At 38.5% G+C, this 23,990-nt stretch overlaps 2 protein-coding genes across 6 annotated transcripts in view; one reads left to right on the top strand and one right to left on the bottom strand.

Annotated features, from left to right (window-relative positions):
• Nucleotides 1-38: 38 nt before the first annotated feature.
• Nucleotides 39-20,331, top strand: MALSU1 (mitochondrial assembly of ribosomal large subunit 1). Of its 3 annotated transcripts, XM_032483857.1 has the most exons (5): nt 39-330; nt 1,565-1,743; nt 9,990-10,071; nt 11,768-11,827; nt 20,171-20,331. In XM_032483857.1, exons 1-4 carry the CDS (start codon nt 75-77, stop codon nt 11,815-11,817), a joined length of 567 nt encoding a protein of 188 aa, XP_032339748.1. In that variant the 5' UTR covers nt 39-74; the 3' UTR covers nt 11,818-11,827; nt 20,171-20,331. The 3 variants fall into 3 exon arrangements, with proteins under 3 accessions (XP_032339748.1, XP_032339747.1, XP_032339746.1); XM_032483856.1 differs by lacking the exon at nt 20,171-20,331 and having other exon boundaries at nt 11,768-18,368; XM_032483855.1 differs by lacking the exon at nt 20,171-20,331 and having other exon boundaries at nt 40-330; nt 11,016-12,190.
• IGF2BP3 (insulin like growth factor 2 mRNA binding protein 3) overlaps nt 11,738-23,990 on the bottom strand; it is a 122,522-nt gene continuing 110,269 nt past the window's right edge. The window contains exons 11-15 of one of the 3 annotated variants that reach the window (XM_006179193.3): nt 20,458-20,577; nt 17,580-17,654; nt 15,100-15,231; nt 14,279-14,392; nt 11,738-14,005 (exon numbers count right to left, since the gene is read on the bottom strand). In XM_006179193.3, the coding sequence (XP_006179255.1) occupies nt 13,907-14,005; nt 14,279-14,392; nt 15,100-15,231; nt 17,580-17,654; nt 20,458-20,577 (540 nt within the window). In that variant the 3' untranslated portion in view covers nt 11,738-13,906. Of the gene's footprint in view, nt 14,006-14,278; nt 14,393-15,046; nt 15,232-17,579; nt 17,655-20,457; nt 20,578-23,990 lie in introns of those variants that run through there. The other 2 variants (XM_006179194.2, XM_032483854.1) reach the window with 2 other exon arrangements.

Here is a 23,990-nt window from a genome sequence, read left to right as displayed (position 1 = left end):
TGACCAATCGAAAGCGGCAGACCCTCTCGAGCTTCACTAAGCCCCGCCCCGGGAGTCGACGCACGGCGACGGCGATGGGGCCGGGCGGCTGCGTGGCGTGGCGGCTCTCGGCGTTTCTCTGGCGTAGGGCCGCTTTCCCGGGAGCGTGGGCGGCGGCCGACCTGGGCTCCCGGCCTCGGCTGCTGGCGGTGGGGCGGCTTCCGAGGGGACCAGCGCTCGGCCGGGCCAGTCTGACCCCCGACCGCGCGCGCGGCCTGCACGGCGGGCCTGGCTTAGAGGAGCGGGCGGAGGGGACAGCCAGCGAGGAGCGCCGGGAGTCAGGCACAGCAGGTACGGCAAAGAGGAGGGAGCCGGCTCCCAACTGAGGAGGCTCTGAGTTCCCCTCTTTCTGCATTTTCCTTGGGGTCACAAAACTCCTACAGAGCCAGAGCTGGAAAGGGCTGCAAAGGTTATCGGCGCCAGCTTTGCATTTTCTAGTGAAGAAACTCTGAGGTCAAGAGAGGAACTGAGGTCTCCCAAACTCCGGCGTCCGTCCGAACAAGCCACACCGGACTCGTGGCATCACAGTCTCATCGTCCTCATCCCCCTTCACACTCTGCCTAGGGTCCCGAGAAGTGGACTTGCCGAGAGTGTTGGGGCGTGAGGATTCTGAGGAAGAGCCGGGAGTCGGGGCTAAGGAGTGCGTAAGAAGTGCTGATAGGATATGGGGCCAGTTTAAGGGTCTCTGATTACTGTAAGTTTTTGGAAACTTGGCAGATGGTAAACAGATAACATCTGTGAAAGGATGGAGTATGAGAGGGAGAGGTCTTAGTGGGCTCAGCCCACTTGGGAGTCACCTTTAGAACATAAGAGAGCCATAAATCCATAGGCTCTAATACTCCAACGTGAAGAACAGAATATTTAAATCTCTACAGAAAAAAGAAAGTGTGTCACAGATAACAGTTGTTACATAACTCAAATGGCTTTGTAAGAAAAACTTGAAAGTTCGAAATAAGGATTGTTGTTAAAATTTTAGCTCTCTAATTGGTTGATTGGGGCCACACACTTACTCGGCTAGGTCTGAGTTTCTCTCTTAAGTGAGTGTTGTGGACCAGATACTGAGAGCCCTTCCAGCTCACAGTCCCGGTTCTGTGATCCTTTCTGGCTGGGATTCAGTTGAATATGCCCCAAGATATTACCACCTCTCTAAATTATGCTGCTGTTTTTTTCTCTTTGAATAGCACATCTGTGCTTGAGCTGTATTCACTTCATCAAGTACTGGAAGAGAAAGCCATTGTTGCTCACGTATGATTGATTCTACCTGCATGTGGTAGTAGGAAGGGATGTGTGGTGATTTCTCTGTGACCTGAGCGTTCCTCCCATAAAAGTTGAGCAGTACACTATATGAAACCATTGTCCAGGCTCAGCTTCCAGGAGACCCGAGCCCTGCTGTTTTTCAAAACATTTCAGACCTAAACACCTTTATGGAGGAAAATTTTCACTGTCAGCTGCCTGCATTTTTGGGTTCATATAGTGTCTATCTTTACTTGGCCACCTGACACAAGCAAATCTTTGTGCCTTTCAGATCATACTGGTCTCAAGTTTGACATTGACATGCTGGTTTCACTTCTGAGGCAAGAAAATGCAAGAGACATTTGTGTGATCAGGGTTCCTCCGGAAATGAAATATACGGATTACTTTGTGATTGGTAGTGGAACTTCCACTCGACACTTACATGCCATGGCCTACTACATTGTGAAAACGGTAGGTTTCTTATTCTTTGGAACCATTAACTTAATGGAATAGTGTCCATGCATCAGGCTGCAGAGCAGCACTTAAAGAGTAAACCCATCACTTGAGATTATGTGAGAAGTCCAGATTTTCAGAATTTGCATGAGTGTTTTATGTTCTCTGATAGTGCAAGTTATGGGGACAAATACCTAGCCTTAGTCAGAATATTTCTTCTTGTCTCTTGTGACCACCAGGAGAAAATATTTAAAAAATAACCTGAGGCAGCCTAGAAGACAGTATAACCCAGAATTTCTAGAGCAAAACTGTCCACTGTGATACCCGCTAGCCCCATGTGGCTATTTAATTATAAATTAAAAATTCAGTTCTTCACTTGTGCTAGCCACATTTCAGTGCTTGGTGGCCATATGTGGCTAATGGTTCCCATATTAGACAGCACAAATATTAAAACATTTCCATAGTTGCAAAAAGTTCTCTTGTCTAGTGCTGACCTAGAGTTTAATTCACGTGTTTGAGCATGTCCAGTGTTCCCAAGCACCGTCCTGGGTGTTCAGAAGACAAAAATGAAAGATTTAGTTCTTGCCCCCCGAATTCACGAATCTATTTGAGAAAAGAAAGCAATTCATTTTCCAGTGGACTGAATAGGAATCAGAATGAGGAAGAAAATATACCTGGAAGCTGATTCTGATACCACTTCAGAGGGGAACATACTTCTCTCACCACGTTGAAAATTGGATAAGACCAAAAGAATAGCCGGGATTGGTGAGAGAAGGGTTGTAAAATAAGGAAGCTGAGAACAGAACCCTGGTGCAACATGCCAGAACAGAGGAAGATTCCAAAAAAGTAGTTGGAGAGGCAGAGAGAACTGAGAGGGCATTAAGAAGTTATAAAACAGGATCCCAGGGTCTCTGTCCGTTGTAATAGTAGGTCAGAGTAAGATGAAGTCTTACAAGTGACCATTGAACTTGGAGATATAAAAAGAATGAGAGGATTGTCAGAGAATTTTCTGTGGAAGAGCAAAGGCAAGGGACTAGAAATTAGTTTTACAAAAATTTTAGATGAGGAGGGAGAACAATGCAAGCTCAAAGTTTTGTTCTTGTTCTTTGTGGTAAAATATATGTAACATAAAACTTAATATTTTACCTTTTTAAGTGTACAGTTAAGTGACATTAGTTGCATTACATTGTTGTGCATCCATGACCACCTTCCATCTCCAAAACGTTTTTCATCTTGCAGAACAAACTGTAACAACAGTAGCTTCCTGTTCTCCCTTCCCCGGCCTCTGGCATCCACCATTCTGCTTGCTTCTCTATGAATTTGACTGTGCTGAGTACTTCCTATGAGTGAAACCATCTCTGTCCTTTTGTGATTGGCTTTTTTCACTTAGCATAACGTTTTCAAGGTTCATCCACGTTGTAGCACATGTCAGAATTTCCTTCTTTTTATGGTTGAATATTCATTTTAGTGTATGTATATACCACGCTTTATCTTATTCACCCGTCCATGGGCATTTGGGTTGCTTCTACCTTGTAGCTATTGTGAATAATGCTGCTGTAAACATGAATGTAGAGATATCTGTTCAGATCCCTGCTTTTAACTTCAGAAGTTGAATTGCCAAATGATGGTAATTCTGTTTTTAATGTTTTGAGGAAACATACTTTTTTCATAGTGGCTGTACCATTTTACATTTCCACCAGCAATGCACAGGAGTTCCAGTTTCTCCACATCTTCACCACTTATTATTTTCTGGTTTGTTGCTAATAGTAATCCTAAAGAGCATGAAATGGTATCTCGTTGTGGTTTTGATTTGCATTTCCTGAATTATTAGTGATGTTGATCACCTTTTCAAATAATTGTTTTTCTTTTTATTTATTTAATAGGTGTGTATTTTTAATTTGTTTTTCATCATTTTTTTTAAAATAGACTTTATTCTTTTAGAGCAGTTTCAGGTTCACAACAGAATTCAGCAGAAAATAGAGTTCGCACATAGCCCTCCCCATCCACACATATATACTCCCCTACCCTCAACATCCCTCATCAGTGTGGCATTTTTGGTACAATCGATGAACCAACATGGGCACATTATTATCAACCAAAGTCCATAGTTTACATTAGGGTTCACTCTTGACGTTGTACATTCTATGGGTTTTGAAAAATGCATAATGACATGTAGCCACCACTGTAGTATCATACAGAATAATTTCATTGCTCTAAAAATCCCTTGTGCTTCATCTGTTCATTCCTCCCTCCCTCCCTCACCCCAAACTCCTGAAAACCATGATCTTTTTATTGTTTCTGTAGCTGTGCCTTTACCAGAATGTCATTTGGGTTGGAATCGCACAGTTTGTAGCCTTTTCAGTAATATGTCTTTTAAGTTTCTTCCATGTTTTTCATGGCTTGATAGATCTTTTTTTTTACTGCACATATATTTTTAAATTTACATATATGTACTATTCATTGTTTCTGAGAACGTCTGGAGCTTTAGCTTTTTAAACTTACAGTTATCAAAGGAATAAAGCCAACCACAAAATAAGAATTAACTCAAAAAGACAAATACACCTTGCTATTAACAGCAAAATTATTTATAATTGCCAAGATATGAAAGAATCCTAAGTGCACATCAATAGTTGAATAGATAATGGAGATGCTGCATGCATATATATATATATATATAATGGAATACAACTCACCCATAAAAAAGAAGGCTATTTTGCCATTTGCAGCCCTTCATTCATTTTTTTTTCACTTCAAAAACAAGAATTTTATAACTGGCAGAGACATTTCCATTACATCAAAAACAACAAAATACCTAGAAATAAACTTAACCAAGGTTACCTATACTCTGAAAACCAAAATGACACAAAGAAATGGAAAGATTTTTTGTGCTCTTGGATTGGAAGAATCAACACCATCAAAATGTCCACTCTACCCAAAGCAATCTGTAGATCCAATGCAACCCCCATCAAAATACTCGTGACATTCCTCACAGAACTAGAACAAACAATTCCAAAATTTATAAGGAACCACAAAAAGACCCTGAACACTCAAAGCAATCTTTTGTAGGTCTCTTTTTCCTCTTTCTTCTTTTTGTTCTCTTTTCTTATGGTTTGATGGCTAGAGAAGGTCCTTTAACATTTGTTGTAAAGCTGGTGTGGTGGTGCTGAAATCTTTTAGCTTTTGTTTATCTGTGAAGGTTTTGATTTCTCCATCAAGTCTGAACAAGAGCCTTGCTGGATAGAGTATTCTTGGTTGTAAGTTTCCCCCTTGGACCACTTTAAATATATCTTGTCACTCCCTTCTGGCCTATAGAGATTCTCCTGAAAAATCAGCTGATAACCTTATGGGAGTTCCCTTGTATATTATTCGTTGCTTTTGTCTTGCTAGTTTTAATATTTTCTCTTTATCCTTAATTGTTGTCAATTTGATGACTATGTGCCTTGGTATATTACTCTTTGGGTTGGTTCTGTGTGATACTCTCCACACTTCCAGGACTTGGGTGACTGTTTCCTTTCCCAAGTTAGGGAAGTTTTCGGTTATTATCTCTCCAAAAATTTTCTCAAGTCCTTTCTCTCTTCTCTTTCTGGGACCCCTGTAATGCAAATATTAGAGCGCTTCATTAGACTATCCTCATTCCTTTTTATTATTTTTTCTTTTTTCTGTTCTGAAGTAGTGATTTCCACTAATCTTGTCTTCTATCTCACTGATCCGTTCTTCTGCCTCATTTAGCCTATTCTTGGTTCCTTCTAGTCTATTGTTCATTTCAGTGATTTTATTCTTCTTCTTTGGGTATTCTTTATATTTTCCAACTCTTTGCTAAAAACTTCACTCTGTGTGCATCTATACTTCTCTTGAGTTCTTGGCCATCATTACTTTAAACTCTTTCTCAGATAAATTACCTATCTCCTCATCACTTATTTCTTCTTCTGGGATTTTATCTTGTGCCTTGGTCTGGGAGATATTCCTTTGCCGCCTCATATCGTCTATCTTTCTATGTGTTTGTGGATTCCTTCCACAGGTTTTGGGATTATTGTTTTCTTATTTCTAGTATCTGCCCCTGGTGGGTGAGGCTGGACTAGAGGTTTATGCAGGTTTCCTGGCAGGAGGAGCCAGTGCCTGCCCACTGCTGGGTGAAGCTTGGTCCTGGACCTCTGGTGGGTAGGGCTGTGTCTAGAGGCCTTTGTGGCTTAGGAAGTCTGATGATGGGTGTGGCTGTGTTCCCACCCTGTATGTTGTTTACCTGAGGCTTCCCTGCAGGCTGTTGGGTGGGGCTAGGTCTTGGTGCTAATAATCCAATCAAGCTGTCTGCCTCCAGGAAAGCTCATGTAGATAAAGACCCCTGGAAAGCCTGCCACCAGCTTTTATGTCCCCTGAGTGAGCCGCAGCTGTCCCCCACGTTCCCAGGAGACCCTCCAAATCCAGCAGGAAGGTCTGGCCCAGGTTCCTGTGAAATCACTACCTCTGTCCTTGGACCTGGTGCATGTGAGTTTCCGTGTACGTTTCTCAAGCGAATAGAGTCTCCATTTCCCCCAGTCTCATGAGGCTCCCAGAGCCAAGCCCCTCTGGCCTTCAAAACCAGATGTCCTGGGGTCTCCTTTTCCCAGTGCTGGGACCCGAATTGGGGAGCCTGACTTGGGGCTTAGAGCTCTCACTCCTTTATGAGGGCCTCTGCGACTTAACAAATCTTCAGTTTGTGGGTCGCCCACTCCGGGGGGTATGGGGCCCAATTATATCATGAGCATATTCCTCCTACCGTCCTGCTGTGGTTCCCTCTTTATGTTTCCATTTGCAGAAGATCTTTTTGCTAGGTTCCAGTCTTTTTTTGATGATTGTTTAGCATTCAGTTGTGGTTTCATTGTAGTCACAGGAGAGGCAAGCTCGTGGTCCTACCACTCTGTCATCTTGACCGCATCTTTTCAAATACTTATTGGCCATTTGTGTATCTTGGGAGAAATGCCTATTCAAGTCCTTTGCCCATGTTCTCATCAGGTTGGTTTTTTATTGTGAAATTTAGTAGTGCTGTGTATATTCGATATCAATCTCATATCAAATACGTGATTTGCAAATGTTTTCTTCCATTCTGTAGGTTGCCTTTTTTACTCTGTTAGTGTCCTTTGATGCACAAAATTTTATTTTGTTGTTGCCTGTGGTCTCATATCCAAGAAATTGTCAAATCCAATGTCATGAAGCTTTTCCACTGTGTTTTCTTCTAAGAGTTTTATAGATTTAGGTCTAATGTTTAGGTCTTTGGTACACTTTGGGTTAGCTTTTGTAGATGGTGTGAGGTAAGGCTCCAACTTTATTCTCGTTTATGAAGATAATCAATTTTTCCCAGCACTGTGTTTTGAAAAGTCTTCCTTTCCCTATTGAATGGATTTGACAACCTTGTTGAAACGTTGTTTGACCATGGGGGCTTTTTATTTTATTCCATCAGTCTATAAGTCAGTTTTGATAACTGTTTTGATTACTGTAGGTTTGTGGTAAGTTTTCAAATCAGGAAATTTGAGATCTCCAACTGTGCTCTCTTTTCAAGATTGTTTTTGGCTATTTGGGGTCTCTTTAGATTACATATAAATTTTAGGGTAGAGTTTTCTATTTCTACAAAAAAAGTTACTGGAATTTGGATAGGGATTGATTGTATTGAATCGGTAGGTAGCTTTGGGTAGTATTGACGTCTTAAAAATGTTGTCGTCTTCCAGTTACAGTCTATTTATTGTTGTCTTCTTTCATTTCTTTAGCCAAGTTTTGTAGTTTTCATTGTACAAGTCTTGCTTCCATAGTTACATTTAATTCTAAGTATTTCATTTTTTATTCTATTGTAAATGGAATTGTTCTCAATTTCTTTTTCACGTTGCTTATTAAGTGTATAGAAACACAACTGATTTGGGGTTGTTGATTTAATATCCTACAGCTTTACTGAATTCGTTTACTAGTTCTAACAGGTGTTTTGGGTTTTCTACATATAAAATCATGTCATCTGCAAACGGAGATAATTTTATTTCTTCCTTTGCAGTTTAGTTACCTTTCTCTTTTCTCTTTTCTTTTTTTCCCTTGCTCTAATTGTTGTGGCTGGAACTTGAGTATTATGTTGAATAGAATTGGCAAAAGTGGGCATTCCTGTCTCATTCCTGGTCTTAGGGAAAACTTTGTCTTTTGCTATTGAGTATGATAATAGGTTATACCTGTGGGCTTTTCATATACGGCCTTTATTATCTTGAGTTTTTATTATTATTATTATTATCCTTTTTTTTTTTAATCATGAAAGGGTTTTGAATTTTGTCACATGCTTTTTCTGCATAAATTTGAGATGATCCTGTGGTTTTTGTCCTTCATTTTGTTAATGTGATTTATTACACTGATTGATTTTCATGTGGAACCATCCTTACCTTCCAGGAATAAATTCCATGTGGTTGTGGTATATAATTCTTTTAATGTGGTGTTGAATTTGATTTGCTAGTATTTCATTGAGGCTTTTTGTATCAGTATTCATCAAGGTTATTGGCCTGTAGTTTTCTTTTCTTGTAGTATCTTTGGCCTTGGTATCAGGGTAATGCTACTCTGATAGAATAAGTTAGGAAGTATTCTCTCCTTCAGTTTTTTAGAAGAGTTTGAGAAAAATCTGCGTCAGCTTATATTTAAATATTTAGTAGAAATTACCAGTGAAGCTGTGTGGCCCAGGGCTTTTCTTTGTTGGGAGGGTTTTTTTTTCTTCCCATGTACCACCCCCCCCAACCCCCGCCTTCTTTTGAGATATAATTGTGTTGCGAAGTTTTTGATTACTGACTCAATTCTGTTACTATTACTGAGTAGGCCTATTTAGGCTTCCTATTTATGCATGATTCAATCTTGGTAGGTTGTGTTTCTAGGGATTTGTCCATTTAATCTGGGTTTTCCAATTTCTTGTGTAGTTTTTCATAGTACTTCTAATCCTTTTTATTTCTCTAGTATCTCCTCACTTATTTCTGATTTTAGTTATTTGGATTTTCTGGTTTTTTTTTTTTTTTTTGTCTATTTTGTTGACCTTTTTAGAAAACTAAATCTTAGTTTCATTGATTTTTGTCTTTTTTTCTCTGATTTTTTTTTTTCTGCCAGCTTTAAGTTTAATTTGTTCATTTCCTAGTTCTTTAAGGTGTAAGTTAACGTTGATTAGGGAACTTTCCATGTAAGCATATGTAGCTATAAATTTTCTTCTTAGCACTGCTGTCACTGCATCCTGTAAGTACACTTGTCTCAAGATAATTTCTAATTTCTCTTGTGATTTCTTTGACCAGTTGTTTAAGCTAATAATTGTTTGATTTCCATATATTTGTGGATTTTCTATTTTTCTTTGTTGATTTCTAGTTCATCGTGATCAGATAATATACTTTATATGAGTCCAATCTTTCAAAATTTAAGACTTGTTTCGTGGCCTAATATATGATATATCCTGAAGAATGTACCATGTGCACTTGAGGTAAATTTGTATTCTGCTCTTGTTGGGTAGAATGTTTTGTTAATGTCTGTTTAGGTCCAGTTGGTCTGTAGTGTTCAAAGTTCTGTTTCCATATTGGTCTTCTTGGTTCTATCCATTAATGAAAATGGAATATTGAATTTCCTATATTAGTGTGTTGTCATCTATTTCTCCCCTTAACATTATCAGTGTTTGTTTCACATGTTTAGGAGCTCTGATTTTTGGTGCACATTTATAATTGTTAGGTCATCTTGGTTAGTTGACTCTTATCATTATATTATGTCTTTCTCTCTTGTAATAGTATTTTACTTAGCCTTTTTTCTAATAGTGTATCTGTTGTTTTAGACCATTTATGGGATCTGCTGGGAACAGAGACTTGAGATGATAAAATCTCTCATTGTCAAAAAGGTAGATAAGATGAAATTAGAACTGAGAATACCTAGCCTTAAAACAGGAAGGTAGCGTCTGGCTCTGCTGAGAGTGAAGGGAAGCTAGGATGGACAGAAAGGATGATGTAGGTGAGAACCAGGTATTGAGTGAGCTTAGGCCTATCTGCCTCAGACACCTTGGTGAATGAGTGAGGTGGCCCCTCAGAAGGGTTTGGGCAGGAGGATTCAGGAGAGAGGAGTAGGAGATGGGTAGGATTTAAGGGGCAAATAGTTTCCCTGCGTTACTGACTAAAGGGCATGGTATAGCTGTGAGGAATGAATAAGCTAGGTCCCAAATTAAGACCAACAGAAATACCCCCAGACCCTGTAAGAACAGATTTCCCCCATCTTCTCTGCCTTTAATGTATGACTTGGTTTTTTTTCAGTACAAATACCTGAAATGTAAAAGTGAGCCTCACGTTAAGATTGAAGGGAAGGACACTGATGACTGGCTCTGTGTGGACTTTGGTAAGTAGTTTTGGCACACTCTTCAGATAAAATATTTGATATTGTACATCTTGAACTATTTTCAATTATAAAGGGATCGAAATCTTAGTGTTTTTCCATGTAAAAATTTTGAAATTTATTTAAAACAATTTTTATTTAATTATAACCCAGGTGGTCTTACTCACATGTGAAATCCTCACCTAACCTGATTTGTGTATCTAGCCGTAAAGGTGGAGAACAGGATGGCTAACATGGTAGAGGTGGGAGAAATCCTTTAATGGTAGTAGAAGGCACCTTGGAGTATACATAACCTTGGTCTTAAAGAACTCAGAAAAGTTGAAGGGCATTCCAGGCACAGGCAAGGACAAGAACAGAAGACTGTTATTTTGGGTAATAATATATACATAGTTTAAAAATATTTCCCCATAAGACACTTACTACAAAGGGGAAAACAGTAACTGTCAAGAACTGTTAAAGGTCTGAGATTTTTATCTTACTTGTAAGCTATTAGTCGGTTTTATGGATATTGGTAAGTTACCCAAGACTATTCCAGGGTTAGGTGAAGCACACTTTGTTACTCAGCAGTAGAAGCAGCTAGCAGCATTTTTGTACCAGGTTCCCTGAGCAACACAGGTCCAGATGACACTTGCACACAAAGTTCTAACAGAAGAACTCCGAGATTAGGGGGGTCCACATTTTTGATAATGGGCAGGAAGCAAACCTGCATTTGCTTTGGTGTAAGACACTTTTTCTGCCAAGGCTGTAAAAGTCAGGGTTTCTCAGCCTTGTCACTGTTAACATTTTGGGCCAGGTAATTCAGATGGGGAGGAATATCCCTGGTAGGATGTTACAGGTAAGAAAATAAAAAATGTCCCCAATTGAAAACCATTATTCTAATTGTCAGAGAGGTGTGTGAGATCATAAGGATAAGCTTCTTGATTATAACTCTTATCTGTCCTTGATAGGCAGCATGGTGGTTCATTTGATGCTTCCAGAAACCAGAGAAACCTATGAATTAGAGAAATTATGGACCCTACGTTCTTATGATGACCAGTTAGCTCAGATAGCGCCTGAGACATTACCTGAAGACTTCATTCTTGGAATAGAAGATGACACTTCATCCCTGACTCCTGTGGAGTTCAAGTGTGAATAAGATGATATGAACTGCTTTAGTCATTTCAGAGTTGGATTGAGTCACTTCTTATAATTCCTACACCCCACCTAGGTTGGTTAGGCTGTTGTCAAAACAAGTCTTGTTAATATGAGTGCCTATAGACATGTGGAAATTGTAGGTAGAGGAGCTAGTTCTCACACCAAGAAATCAGTACCTTCAAACTTCCTGAGGTCCCAGCAGGATTTCCTGGTGATAGTGTTGGCCTCTGTGCTTCACCTGAGCTCTCTACTCAGAGTTCAAGTGGAACTCTTATTCTGTAGAATGCACCAGCCAAAAATTTTAAAAATAAAGCAGAACATAACCACCTCACACTGGTCCTGTTACTTAAAACCTATAGTTCTTAGTTCATATGCAATATTATCAAGGTTCACAGTAAGTACACTAGGACATATTGGTGTCTACCTTAAGATCAACATAGTATTACTAAAAATCTAAGTTTACAGTTTGCCCAAATTCAGGACATTTCACATTTATTTGAAAAACCAAAAGTAGAACTAAACACCAAGCTGCACCTAATGATGAAACACTTTATTCTGCATCAAGGTATCTGGAAAATGAAGCTGTATTTGGGGCACATTACAGATGAGGAATGATCCATATTCGGTGAGTACAAAACAATTACAGAATTATTCCCTAGTATTACCAGATACTCCATTACCAATGCTTAATTGAAAGTAAAACATGATTTGCCACACTAGAAGGCTAGAAGTGAAATATGACAGAATTTCAACAGGCAGATATAAATGTAGCACCTATCTGTATTAAGAAAAAAAGTTGGAAAAATCAAATACTGATGAAGATCTCTGGCCTTAAGCACATTTCACCTGAAATCCAACCAGAAAGCCAGTCCATTATTAATTTTTTTTAGCAATTGTATGAAAAAAAATTATGAATGCTTTATGAATTCAGTGACAAAAAGGGCACTTTTTGGCTAAAACTACAAAATAAACTGGTTTTCTGAAAACATTTAGAAAAACATTTCAAGTCATTTTCAAAATGTCTAACTGATATGGTGATCTTCAGAAAAACTTACCTAGTCTGTGTAGAAATTCATCTTGAAATACGAATGAGGCAAATGATTTTTAAAGGATTATTATATACCCTTCAGATCAGTATAATATGATGACTGTGATTATTTAATGAACAAAAGCAACACAGAAACAATTCTGAGAGCAGTGTGGCCTTGGAGACCACCCACACCCACATAATTGTACATACCAGGCTTTGCTATCAAGGAATGGGCAAATGAGTTTAGTATCAAAGATCAAATGTTTTATCACAGTCATTCAAATTATATTCCAAAAATTGTTTTCTTGTATTTTTCTACCTTTTGACTTATTTTCAAATGACTGGTTGCAGAGAATACAGAAATCCTGCTGCATTTTAGGTAGCCTTTCATTTTCCTTGGTTTATCATTGCTTAAAAGTCTTCCACATAGCTTAGTGAGGCTCATGACAGTGCCTGGCACATGGAGATGTAGCCTTTTTATTGCCTTTGAACACTGTCACACCATCTGACTGCCCAATTGGTCTTCACAAAGCAACTCTTTTGAGGTCTGCTCAAAGCGAAGACCAACTGGTCTGAAGTGTATTGGCAAGCTAAACATCCTGTAAGGCAAGCCGAAGCTTTCTTCTTGCCAATCGGTTTAAAGTCCACAGGGGCTGCATCTCTTCTTTGATACACTTTCTTTAGGTAGTGATAGTCAAAAGCACAAAGCATTTATGCATTCAATCACATAGCCAAACAAAAAAACTGAAGTCGCCTGAAGCCATTTAAAACTAGCTGTTCCAAAACCTCTTGCAACCACTTTGCTCTGTTAGTACCATCAAAAACTTACCTACCATAAACAAAAATACATGGTATTGCTGCTCTCCAAATATAGGCACTGCTTCCTATCTTTGAACATTTATTGGATTTTCCAACTAATAACTGTCAAAAGCCTCAAAAAACCTTAAATTAAGTTTCCAGCTTTATTGTCAACCAGCCAGAAGTAAAAATTTTTAGTTACTTGCCTGTTAGCTAATTAAAGTTTATTTTTTAAAAAACAGTTGGACTTCTCTTTATAAAGTATATAAAATTTTCAAAAAAAAAAAAAATTTCGCTTTCATTGCATTACTGAATACCTGAGGTAGTTGAGTAAAAATGCACGTTTAATACCCCTGCCAACACCATTCAGCACTTCCCTTAGGTTATTCATGTTAGTGTTTAGATAAAAATAAAACAAAATTTTTTTCTATGCTAATAGCTTAACAATTAAGTTCTGTGATAATTATGTTCCAATCCAATTTTAACAACTGGACTTAGGAGCAGTCTATTTTTATTTGATGAATTTAGTGAATGCACCATTAAGCCAATTTCTGGCATTATGGGGGGAATATTAAGAAAAATTAGAATACTTGTTACACTGAGAATACAACAAAAGGGAAGTGCAGAGCTCCTCTCTTTCCCTCCCTCCCCCCTTTATTTTTTTTTTTTAAAGCTGGGTGTCATACATTTCAGAGAGCATAAAGTATACATTCTCACAGAGACAGGAGTTCGAAAAGTTGCCTGGTCCTCAGAAACAACTGGCTAGGTAAAAACTTGTGCATGTGATTCTGGATAGGGGTTCAGCGCCCATCTGTTGGTTAAGCAATCTGTCTTTGGTTTGGCATCTGCCTCTGTGGTGGGCTGTTTCCTGAGCCTTCACTTCCGTCTTGACTGAGGTGGTCCACTTTGCAGAGCTTTCTGCTGTTGGTGCTGCTTTACCTGAGTCAGAATTTCCTGAATTTTTCTCTGAGCAACCTGCAAAAGGAGAGAGCTTTGAAATTTCTACCTGATCAAAAGTTCTACTTTTCCATTTCACCAACTTCAAATAAATTTACTTGAAGACTATAGATACATACTAATTAATTTAGTTTAGTAGAGTCTCTGAAATCACCTGCTAAAAAGGGGATTAAAATTGTTAAGCACCAAACTACCTTAAATATTTATATGGGGTAGGGACACCCATGGGCGAATTGCTTCCATTTGAGAAAGAGGCAAAAGAGCTTGCTTGTCACACTAGAGCCCACTTGCCTGGCAAGCATAGAAGTGACCAGTTATTTTGACAACCACTTGGTCATTCTCATCAGGCGTCTGATCACGAGGGACAACAACTTCTGCACTTGACAAATTCTGGAGCTCATTCACCTGAAAAAGGTAAATACAAATCATGTCAGGTCAGGGGTTTTTGTTTGTGTTAATTATCATTTCCTGAGCACTTACTATGTGCAGAAATACTGAGCAATGTATTGCTTTACAAATCTCATTAATTCTATCAGGTTATCAGTACTGTCCCCATTTCAACATAATTAAAACTAAGCCTTAGTCAAAGAAACTGACTTGCCCAAAGTTACACAAGTTAATGACAAAACCAGATTCAAACCCTGAAAGTCTGATTCCTAAATGTACACTTTCAATCACTTCAACACTGTAAACGGCTTTGAAAAAAAGTCTGTAAATAGCTTTGAAAACAATTTAGAAGTTAGATGTATTAAAGAGAAACTGGAAACCATTTGCTTTGTTCAGTTATAGAAGTCTAAGTTAGAAAGGTAGATGGAATTTTTAAAAATTTCACATCATTTAAGTGTTTGCACAATAAAAATAAAAAGCTGACATATCAACAGAAAAATGCTATATGCCCCTTAGAAATATCAGACAAAGTGGAAAGAGAGGCATTGCTTTCACTTGTAGCTGACACCAACACTCAGGAGGGACAAGAGGCAGTCTTCTCCAAACCTTGGCCCAGATGGTCCTGCTTTTTATAAGTTAGCCAAAATTCAGGGTCTTGGAACTCCTAAGTACCTTTCAACGCTTTCCCTTTCATACCACTGCACAGGTTTTGCTGAAGTACTTGCCGTTTTGCCTCCTTTTCCAATAACTCTGCCAGCAGCAAAGGATGGCACTCTGATGTGAGCTTCAAGTTTCACCTCTTCCTTAGGACTAACAAAGTTTTCTTCTTTAATTTTTCCATAAATTCTTCCCTGAGCCTACAGATGAGAACACATCCTATCAGTGACATTCATGCAGAAAACACAAAAGGTCCATTAACTTTAAAGATGGCCCGGGTCCACTGGAATAGTCCTTTGCAGTATATATCAGCATTTGATAGAAAATAGCCCCTTACTCTCTGATCTTGAAAGGGTAAAACCTCTCCCAGCAATAAGACAGTAATTACATTTTTCTTGAGTAAAAGAGACTAGGGAAGAACCACAGAGCCCACTATTCCAGGCTCGCAAGAAGCCAAGCTCATGTCTAAATGGGCCAGTGAGAAATACTTTCTGTTAAAAGGTTTTATCATCTTAGTCAGATAGTTTCTACTGTTAAGTACAAAGTCAAGTTAACGCACATACCTCATAGTTATTAGTCAAACATATCCTGTCACTTGCTGTGTACAACTAGAAGTTACACATAAGAAACCTCTTCTGTTATGTACAAGCATTAATTTGCTCTGGTATACACCAAAAGAAAAGGAAGTCAGAAGTGCTTTAATCTGACAAGCTGCCAGGGTGAAGCACAGAAACTAGAGAACCCAACACGTTTTCATTGGTGCAGAAATGATAAGCTTATTTTAGGGATTAGAGGGAAAAATCCATTTTAGTACCCTGTATTACGTTTGTCCTCAAAGTCTCAGGCCACAGATACAGTATTAACACAAAGGACACTAGGGATATGTGATATATATCATCCTTCAAAAACAGAAGCTCTTCAATTTATAAGAAAAAATACGTGTTGGGAGGTTTACTGTTCCTTAGTTCTCTGAAATAAATTTATTTGTAATTATCATTGATCTCATAAATGATATTTAAGCATTACAGCTTTTCTTAAATGTCCCATTTAAGACAACTGTACAATACAGGCATTCAAGGATACAGGGAAACTCAATTCCCTAGCATACAAGCGTTAAAGGAATTACAAGATAGTAATTCCATTTATAAAGCAGTAAAAGCATAAGAAACATGCAATGATTGATATTTGTATTTATCTTTTAATATTTCATACTGCACTGACTGAACCTGTAAGTTTGGGATAGGAAACAATTTTCAACATTTCTGATTCTGATTTGAACCGCTTAGTATGAGGGAGTGAATTTCTTCACCTGAGCTTGAGCCTAGCCAACTGCACGCACATCTCAAAGCACCTCCTTTTGTTTTCTTTCTTCCCATAAATGAAGTGAAAATAGCTTTGGATTTTTAGTGGAAAATGGCCCCTAGGAAAACAGAGGTCAAAGAAAGTGATGGTTTAAAAAAAAGGTGAGAGATAGGCACTTGTTACTTAGCCACATTTTAGAGCCAAGGGAACTAAAGCCTAAGGTTAAGGAGTTGTCCTGTTAACACGGCTGCTGAGTGGTAGGAACAAGACAAGGGCTTTGGGTAAATTAGTTACACTGAATTCAGTAGCTGCTTTCACTTATGACAAACAAGACACCTTACTGAGTTTTATGGGAGAAATCATATACTCAAGGGTGTGTATTTTTGATTTGATGATCTGGCAGGGTCTGGCTGATTCACTCAGAGTCTGCTCAACACTCCCGCCAGCACATGTATATTGTATTTCTTATGTTGGGCACTATTCTAAGCACTTTTTATACTGTTTAAACTTTATAACCTTGTTTAAACTTTGTGGGTGCTTTAATCCCCGATTTTGCAGATTTTACTAGCCATAGGAAAGTTACGTAACTCATCCAAGGTCACACCACTGGTAAATGGTAGCACTGGGGTTTGAACCAGCAGCCTGCCTGCCAAGTCACTGCTCTTCATCACCCTGCCACACCACCTTTCAGTATACAGTGGGAGGCACTCCAGCCCAAAAGGCCCCAAACTCCAACATGAGCAATGCCACAAGAGTTCCTGCCATGTCTGTCTCTACAGTTCAAAAGATTAGAGTGATCTATTGAGAGACTATGGACAAGGGCTAACAGTTAATCCAAGGGTCAGAAGAAAAGGGAGCATTTTGCAAGGGTAAGGCCTCTTGGACAAGAGAAAAAAAATCTGAGAACAAGTTTTCTAAGGCATGTTAACTAGACAAATTTACACGTCTTAAGGTCTTACCTTCACGTATGACAATAAGGCACTGAGCAAATTCTCCTTTGGGAGACAGGCAAACCCAACAACCATTTGCAGAGCTCTCAAAATTAAACAAAGGCTTTGGTTTATTTTTAAAATGTAATTTTGGGTATGTCTCTACTCTTCTTATGAATTCCCATTAAGAGATTCTTTCTATTGAGTATTAGATATATTTAAGGGAGAAGCCAGGTTATGGAGTTCCTGAAAAGAAGGCATTAACATTCTCTGCATCCATTTATTTGTTACCTGTGCACACACTCTAGAGCACATACCTTGAATTGAGCCTCTGGTGGCCCAGTGATAATCACCATCCTCACTTTAGCATCTGGTGCTTCAGCTGGAGCAATCTGTAACAGGCCCATTAAAAAAAGGATTATGACACTTTCAGGTACCACTGATAAAACTGTTGCACAAACTAGCCTGTCATTTGCACACGACTTACAGACTGACTTCTGGAAGGAAGTTTCAGAGAGGTAGTGAGTAACGTAGATTCATTAGTTATGGCTCCTGCCACATACTGTGTAGTTTCACATTAGGGCCAGGCACAGTGTAAGTAAGTCCACATGTAATCTCTAGCTAATCCTCACTACATCCTGATGTGGTATTGCCTCTGCTCAACAAATAAGGAAACCAAAAGCCGGAAAAGTTGAGATCACACAGCTGATAGAGCTGGAGGGAGAGCTGGGTCTGTCCCCACTGACATGTTCCAATCACGACACCAGTGGTGCTCAAAGTGTGGTCCTTGGCCCACATGCATTAGAACCCCCAGCTTCCAGTATGTGTGTACAAAACTGCTGGGTTCACTAAATCTAAGACTACTAGTGAACTCCCCTAAAGCACACTCACTGGAATAACATACGGAATAGACAAACAGTAATTTGGCAGAAGAAAAGTAAACTCAGAGTCTTCTGTTTTGGCAGAGCATATGAAATCATACAAGCAGCCTGGGCTGGGGATATGCTGCAGACTGCTGAAGGGAGAGAAACCAGCATTCCCCCAGAGCCACAGTAAGAAAGGGTTTTGGAATTGGCTGGTAGACGTTGTTTTAAAAGAAAAAAAAATTTATATTTGACAGAAAGAAAAAAGCTAGATGTTTGCTGCACAAGAAGCAATTATTAACTATAGTAAATAATGAGAGTAGGAACCAAAAATAGTATAAAAACCATCCAACTACCACTCAGTATGATCACTGTCAATTACTTAGAGTTTAGTAGACCCTTCCCCACATGTTTACAATCAAAAGAATGTTTTTACTTTTAATAGTCATGCTTTCTCCCTCTCTCAAAATAAAGCTAACATTTCTGTTATCTACATCCAAATTGATACTATTCCTGCTTTACACTAGGCACTAATTTTGAGTCTATTAAATAAGCAGATAATTACTTCCTTTCAGACCACAATCTTTGAATTAGTCACAGGAAACCTGTAGAAAGAAGGTATCATTCTTAATCTTTCTGACTATAGTTTTCTTTTTTAAAAAGGACCTTTGTCAGGAGGAGGGTAATAGCTCAGTAGTAGAGCACAAGCTTAGTATGCACAAGATCCTGGGTTCAATCCCCAGTATCTGCATTTAAAAAAAAAAACAACAAATCTTTGTCAATCCTAGTGATAGAGGGCTGGTGCCAAGAGCACTCGTACACTGAGATGTAGGAGCACAAATTGCTACAGTTACTCAAAAGCCTGAAAAGAGCACATGCCCTTTTGACTCACCAGATCTACTTCTGCAGACTTATGTTAAAGAAAAGGTTTTATATGACAATCTGGCCAAAAGAACTTTGTCCCTCACTGCAGTTTCTGTGCAGGATCAACTAGGAACAACCTTAATGTCCAGTAAGTGAACCCAGATAATTATGGTTTGGTGATACCAGATATGCCTATTAAAGTAAGTATATGTATGTGGAAATCTGCATTATGGAAATCTAGCAAACTGTTCAGAGTGGTGATGAATCTTATCTTTCAAATTATGCATGTTCCAGACTTTTTGGAAACAAAAATATTTTAAAAGCTCATTATAAACCCTCCATGAAAGCCAGAAAGAAAAAGAGCCAAACGTCTAAATAACCAACTCTTCTTGTTCATGGAATGTTCACTGCAGTTTTTCCCAAAATAATCTGCTAGGTTCTTTTTGCATGTGTTATTTTTTTTTTTTTAAGATTTATTTCACTCATGAATCAGGAAACTAGAAGGATAGTAAAGTAGCTTACCACTTGGTCTTTACCACCTCTTTTCTTTTATCCATTTATTTGTTTTGCTTATTCTGCATATTCTGTTCACATATTTTATCATTTGCTACAACAGCATGTAAAAGCTATTTCTGTGTGTTTTCCTTTTTTTTAATTTACTTGTGTTACATTACATACAGTGAAACTCACTCTTTCAGTAACAAATGCAGAGTTGCAAACACCACCACAAACTAAAAAGTTTCCATCACTCAAAATTTCCTCATGCTGCCTCTTTGTTTTCAACCCCTCCTCCACCTCCTAGTAACCACTGTTTTTTTCCTCCATTTCCATAATTTTGTTTTTTCCAGAATTTTCATTTAATTAGGGTCATATAGTAAGTGGCCTTATTAGTCTTTCTTTCTCAACATAATACATGCAGTTCATCCAAGCTGTTGTACGTATCAGTGGTTTGTTCCTTTTTATTGCTAAGTAGTATTTATTGTATAGATTGGCCACAGTTGATGCATTTGCCAGTTAATGAACATTTGCTTCTTCCCATTTTGGGTCATTTATAAATAAAGATGCTATAAACATTTGAGTGCAGTTTTTTTTGTGTACTATATTCATTTAAATACAATTTTTATAAACTTTACAAAACAAAACCAAGATAAAACCCCCAAAAGACTGATGTTTTCTTGAAGGAAGCCTCACCCGGAGAAGATGAGCTAGAAGGAATATATGTCCAAGGACCTGGGGGCAGAACCACCATGCCTGCGCCGGACTGCTCGTCTCCAGACTGCCTTTTCTGGAGAAAGAATTTAACTTACCTTGTTTAAGCTACTGTTATTCAAGGTTTTCTGTCACACCCTTATGTAACCCCAGGATAGACTGCCACATTCAATTCAGATTACAAAGTGGCAGAAGACACATGCTTCTGAAATTTGCTGTATGTAAAGAACGCGGAGAGCCACAGCTGGCAGAACAGTACCTTAATAGATGCTCCTGCAAAGCGAGAAAGCTGTTTGATGTGCTGCCCCTGCTTGCCAATAATGGCCCCGACGGAGAGTGCTGGGATAAACAGGTGAACAGTCTCTGTTTCTGATTGCTGCTGGAAAAGAAATACAGGACGTACGTGCTTATTTGATACAAATGAGGCTATGTGGCTGGCAGAGGGATGGGGGCATTCTCATACTGTAGGGATATTAGGATAGTTTTAGGAAGAACCACCGCAGTATGTTGATGTGAGTTTATCTAACAGGTCGAGAAGATCTCATATTCATTCTGAAAGCATTAGCATTTAAAATGTCACTACACAATTCTCTTAAAGTTTAGAATGTCATCCAAGTTACAGACTTAAAAGCTATGTAAATGTTACAAAGTTTTAAACACATCAGGGACAAGAGTGTGCTTAAAATTAAGCAAGATTCCCCTAGCAGTACATCCTACATCCAAGACAGATTCTTGACAAGTAAATGAAGAACCTTACCAATACCATTCAGTACTACCCAAGCACACGACAGGGTTAGAAGAAAACTAATTGACTTTAGTGGTAAAATGCCGTCCTTCATCTTCCCGCCTCAAGCCAGCTGTGCCCTTCCTGAGTCTCCCTTCAAATAGTCATTCTTGAAGCGCTAAAGGATACACTCACTCAAGAGAACAGTTCAGTGACTGGGTTCCTAAAAAGGCCAAGTTAAGGGTTTAGTAATGTTACCAGTGAGCTTAAGGATTCTAAATGCAGGAGCAGTGCACATGTTTATGCAGTTAACAGTTTGTTTACTTTCTGCCAGTAAGAAAAACATGCTTCCAAGGATAATTAAGAAATTCACTCTAAGAAAATATTTTAAAGTGTTTTTATTTTTTAAGACTTTTTAGAGCAGTTTTAGGTTCACCACAAAACTGAGACTAGAGATTTCCCATATATACTAAGAAATATTTTAAGATGACCCACAACTGAATAAACCAAAGTAAAATAATATGCATTTGCTTAAAAAATTTATACCTCACAAAAATTTCTAAAGATGTTAGAAGATATTTTGCAATAAAACATGTACACTTGATAAACTGCTTGATAAAAAACACTTCACAGAATTCTCTTGAAACTTCTTATATTCCTGGATACTCTAAGTTCCGTTCCCAAGTACTCACATTACATCAGTACCCTAACATGTACACAGACAGCCATAAAACAGCTGCTGTCGAATTTTTGGATTTTTTAACCAAAACTCTCCCCAAATTCTTAAAAAGTCTCAAAGACATGCTAGTAGTTTTGCTTTCAAGGGTCTCAAGAACTAGGGAAATCTTAGAATTTGATCATTTTCAGTGGTTTCTGAAAATCTTGGTCAAAGAAAACAGCAGCACTGGCCCCATTCATTTTCACCAGATGTGGCAAATTTTGTGCCACTTAATGTTGGTCCAGCAAACAACATCACCACTCTTACCACGCAAAAATCACTAGTGGCAGTAACATCTCCATCTTCTCCCTGGAAGCCCAGTGTGGAGGCAGAAAACAAGAGGACTAAGCAGCACCGTCTGGCAGGAGCCCGCGAACAGAGGGACCCCTGTTCCACTTCTTGTCCCTGAGCACAGACTCGCTGGAGGCTGCTCCACAGGACATGGTGTACTCTCACTGTTCGGCAGGAAATTTTTTTAAGTTTTTAGTTCCCTTCCTCTGAAGCAAAGTTATTTTTAAAAAGTAAGTTAATAAACAGAAACTCTCTAGACGTAACAAAAGGCTGAATTGGTTCTTTAATTAAAAGAAAAGCCTTTTGTCAATTTATCAATTAAAAAATGGAACTGAGAAAAAGGAAATGATACCAGACAAGATAAAAAATAAGATACAACCATGTCAATACTAATGAAAATGTCAAAAACTTTTAAATTACCAAAATCAATTAGAAAAGCTTAAACTGTTAACTCCACAATCAACTAATTACCTAAAACTATTTGGGCTTGGCACTTTAATTGATTTTTTTCAAGCCAAACAATCAGGAAGAATGACAAAAATCCCAACGAAAGGGAAGACATGGGAGACTAGAAAAGGACACGCAGACATGCCTCACAGAGAAAAGTATATTAAGTAAGAAAATAAATAAATGGGACCATACTACCAATTACACTGTTCTAATTAGCTTTTTTACCTTAACAACACACCTTGGGTGTTTTCCCGTGTCGTTCACACGTCCCTGCCTCATTCTATGGAGTTACTCCTTCAGAGACACCACAGCTGACACATTTTCATCCCTGTTCTGCAGTGCAGTCAGATCTTTGTACAAAAAAAGTTGTGCCCTTGTACAAATATCTCTAGTTCATAAATTCTTAGAAGTAGAACCTGGGGCCTAAACATTTTTAAAACTCAAAAATGTTACCAATTACACAAAAAGGTTCCCACTCAGCCCACACAGAATGGTGGAATTCCAGTTAAGGCGTACATTCGTGGAACATTTTAAAGCCACCTTTGTGTTTTTTAAGTAGTCGGAGATGGGTAAAAAGCATGCTGAGCTAAAAAGTCAGGTTTAAGAGGAAGAGAACTACGATCGGGGGCAAGTGTCTATAGGAATCCTGTGTGATAAAACTGTGAGTTCCTCTCTGTGAGGTGCTGTGCACTTACAACTCACAACTGATCCAACTGACAGAAACTAACAACATTCCCATTTTAAAGATGAGAAAACTGAACCAGAGATTAAATCACTTGCATAAGGTCATACACTGACTGATGTTGGAGCCAAGATTCACACCTGGATTTCCCTATCTCCTAAAATATGTTCACACACACAAAGTATATACCCCACTTCCAAGGGGTATGGATGTGCTTTAAAATACCCATAGAGCTGCAGAAGTGACTCTAAAGAAAAATGCCAAATAGGACTCTCAAGGAGGTGCTGCCTTCCCTGGTTGTATCATTCTTCTATCTACTTTGAAATGACTTCCTATGAGTCAAAAAAATGTGTTATGTGTAGGTGGCAAAAGCTTAAGCTTTTGATCATCAATGTGCTAAAAGGGGCATTAGAGACAGGCCATTAAATTTTTTCTTGATTTTGCAAGAATAGGGGTAACTGCAGATTAAGAATGATGTAGAGAGGGGCAGAAGGTACAAACTTCCAGTTACAAGATAAATAAGTCCTGGGGATGCAATGTACAGCATGGTGACTCCAGTTCACACTCTAGTGCATATCTGAAAGTTGCTAAGAGTAGATCTTACAAGTTCTCATTACAAGAAAAAACACTTCTGTAACTCTGCGTGGTGACGGATGTTAATAACTAGACTTACTGTGGTAATCATTTTGCAGTATATACAGATATTGAATCATTATGTTGTACACCTGAAAATTATGTCAATTATAACTCAATTTAAAATTTTACCCCCAAAAAAGATTAGTTTAATTGAATTACCAACATATATGCGTATATATGAAACTTTACTTGAACAAGGAACAGAAAGAGGTTTGTTGTCTCATCTGCACACACCCATCCTATGCATGTGTAAGATGCTTTGTAACTGAAACTTAAGCGTTTCAATGTTTG

The sequence above is a fragment of the Camelus ferus genome, chromosome 7 (assembly GCF_009834535.1).
Source record: "Camelus ferus isolate YT-003-E chromosome 7, BCGSAC_Cfer_1.0, whole genome shotgun sequence".
Lineage (NCBI taxonomy): Eukaryota > Metazoa > Chordata > Mammalia > Artiodactyla > Camelidae > Camelus > Camelus ferus.
The sequence above is the reverse complement of the archived record's forward strand: the minus strand, read 5'-3'. Positions and strand labels throughout refer to the sequence as shown.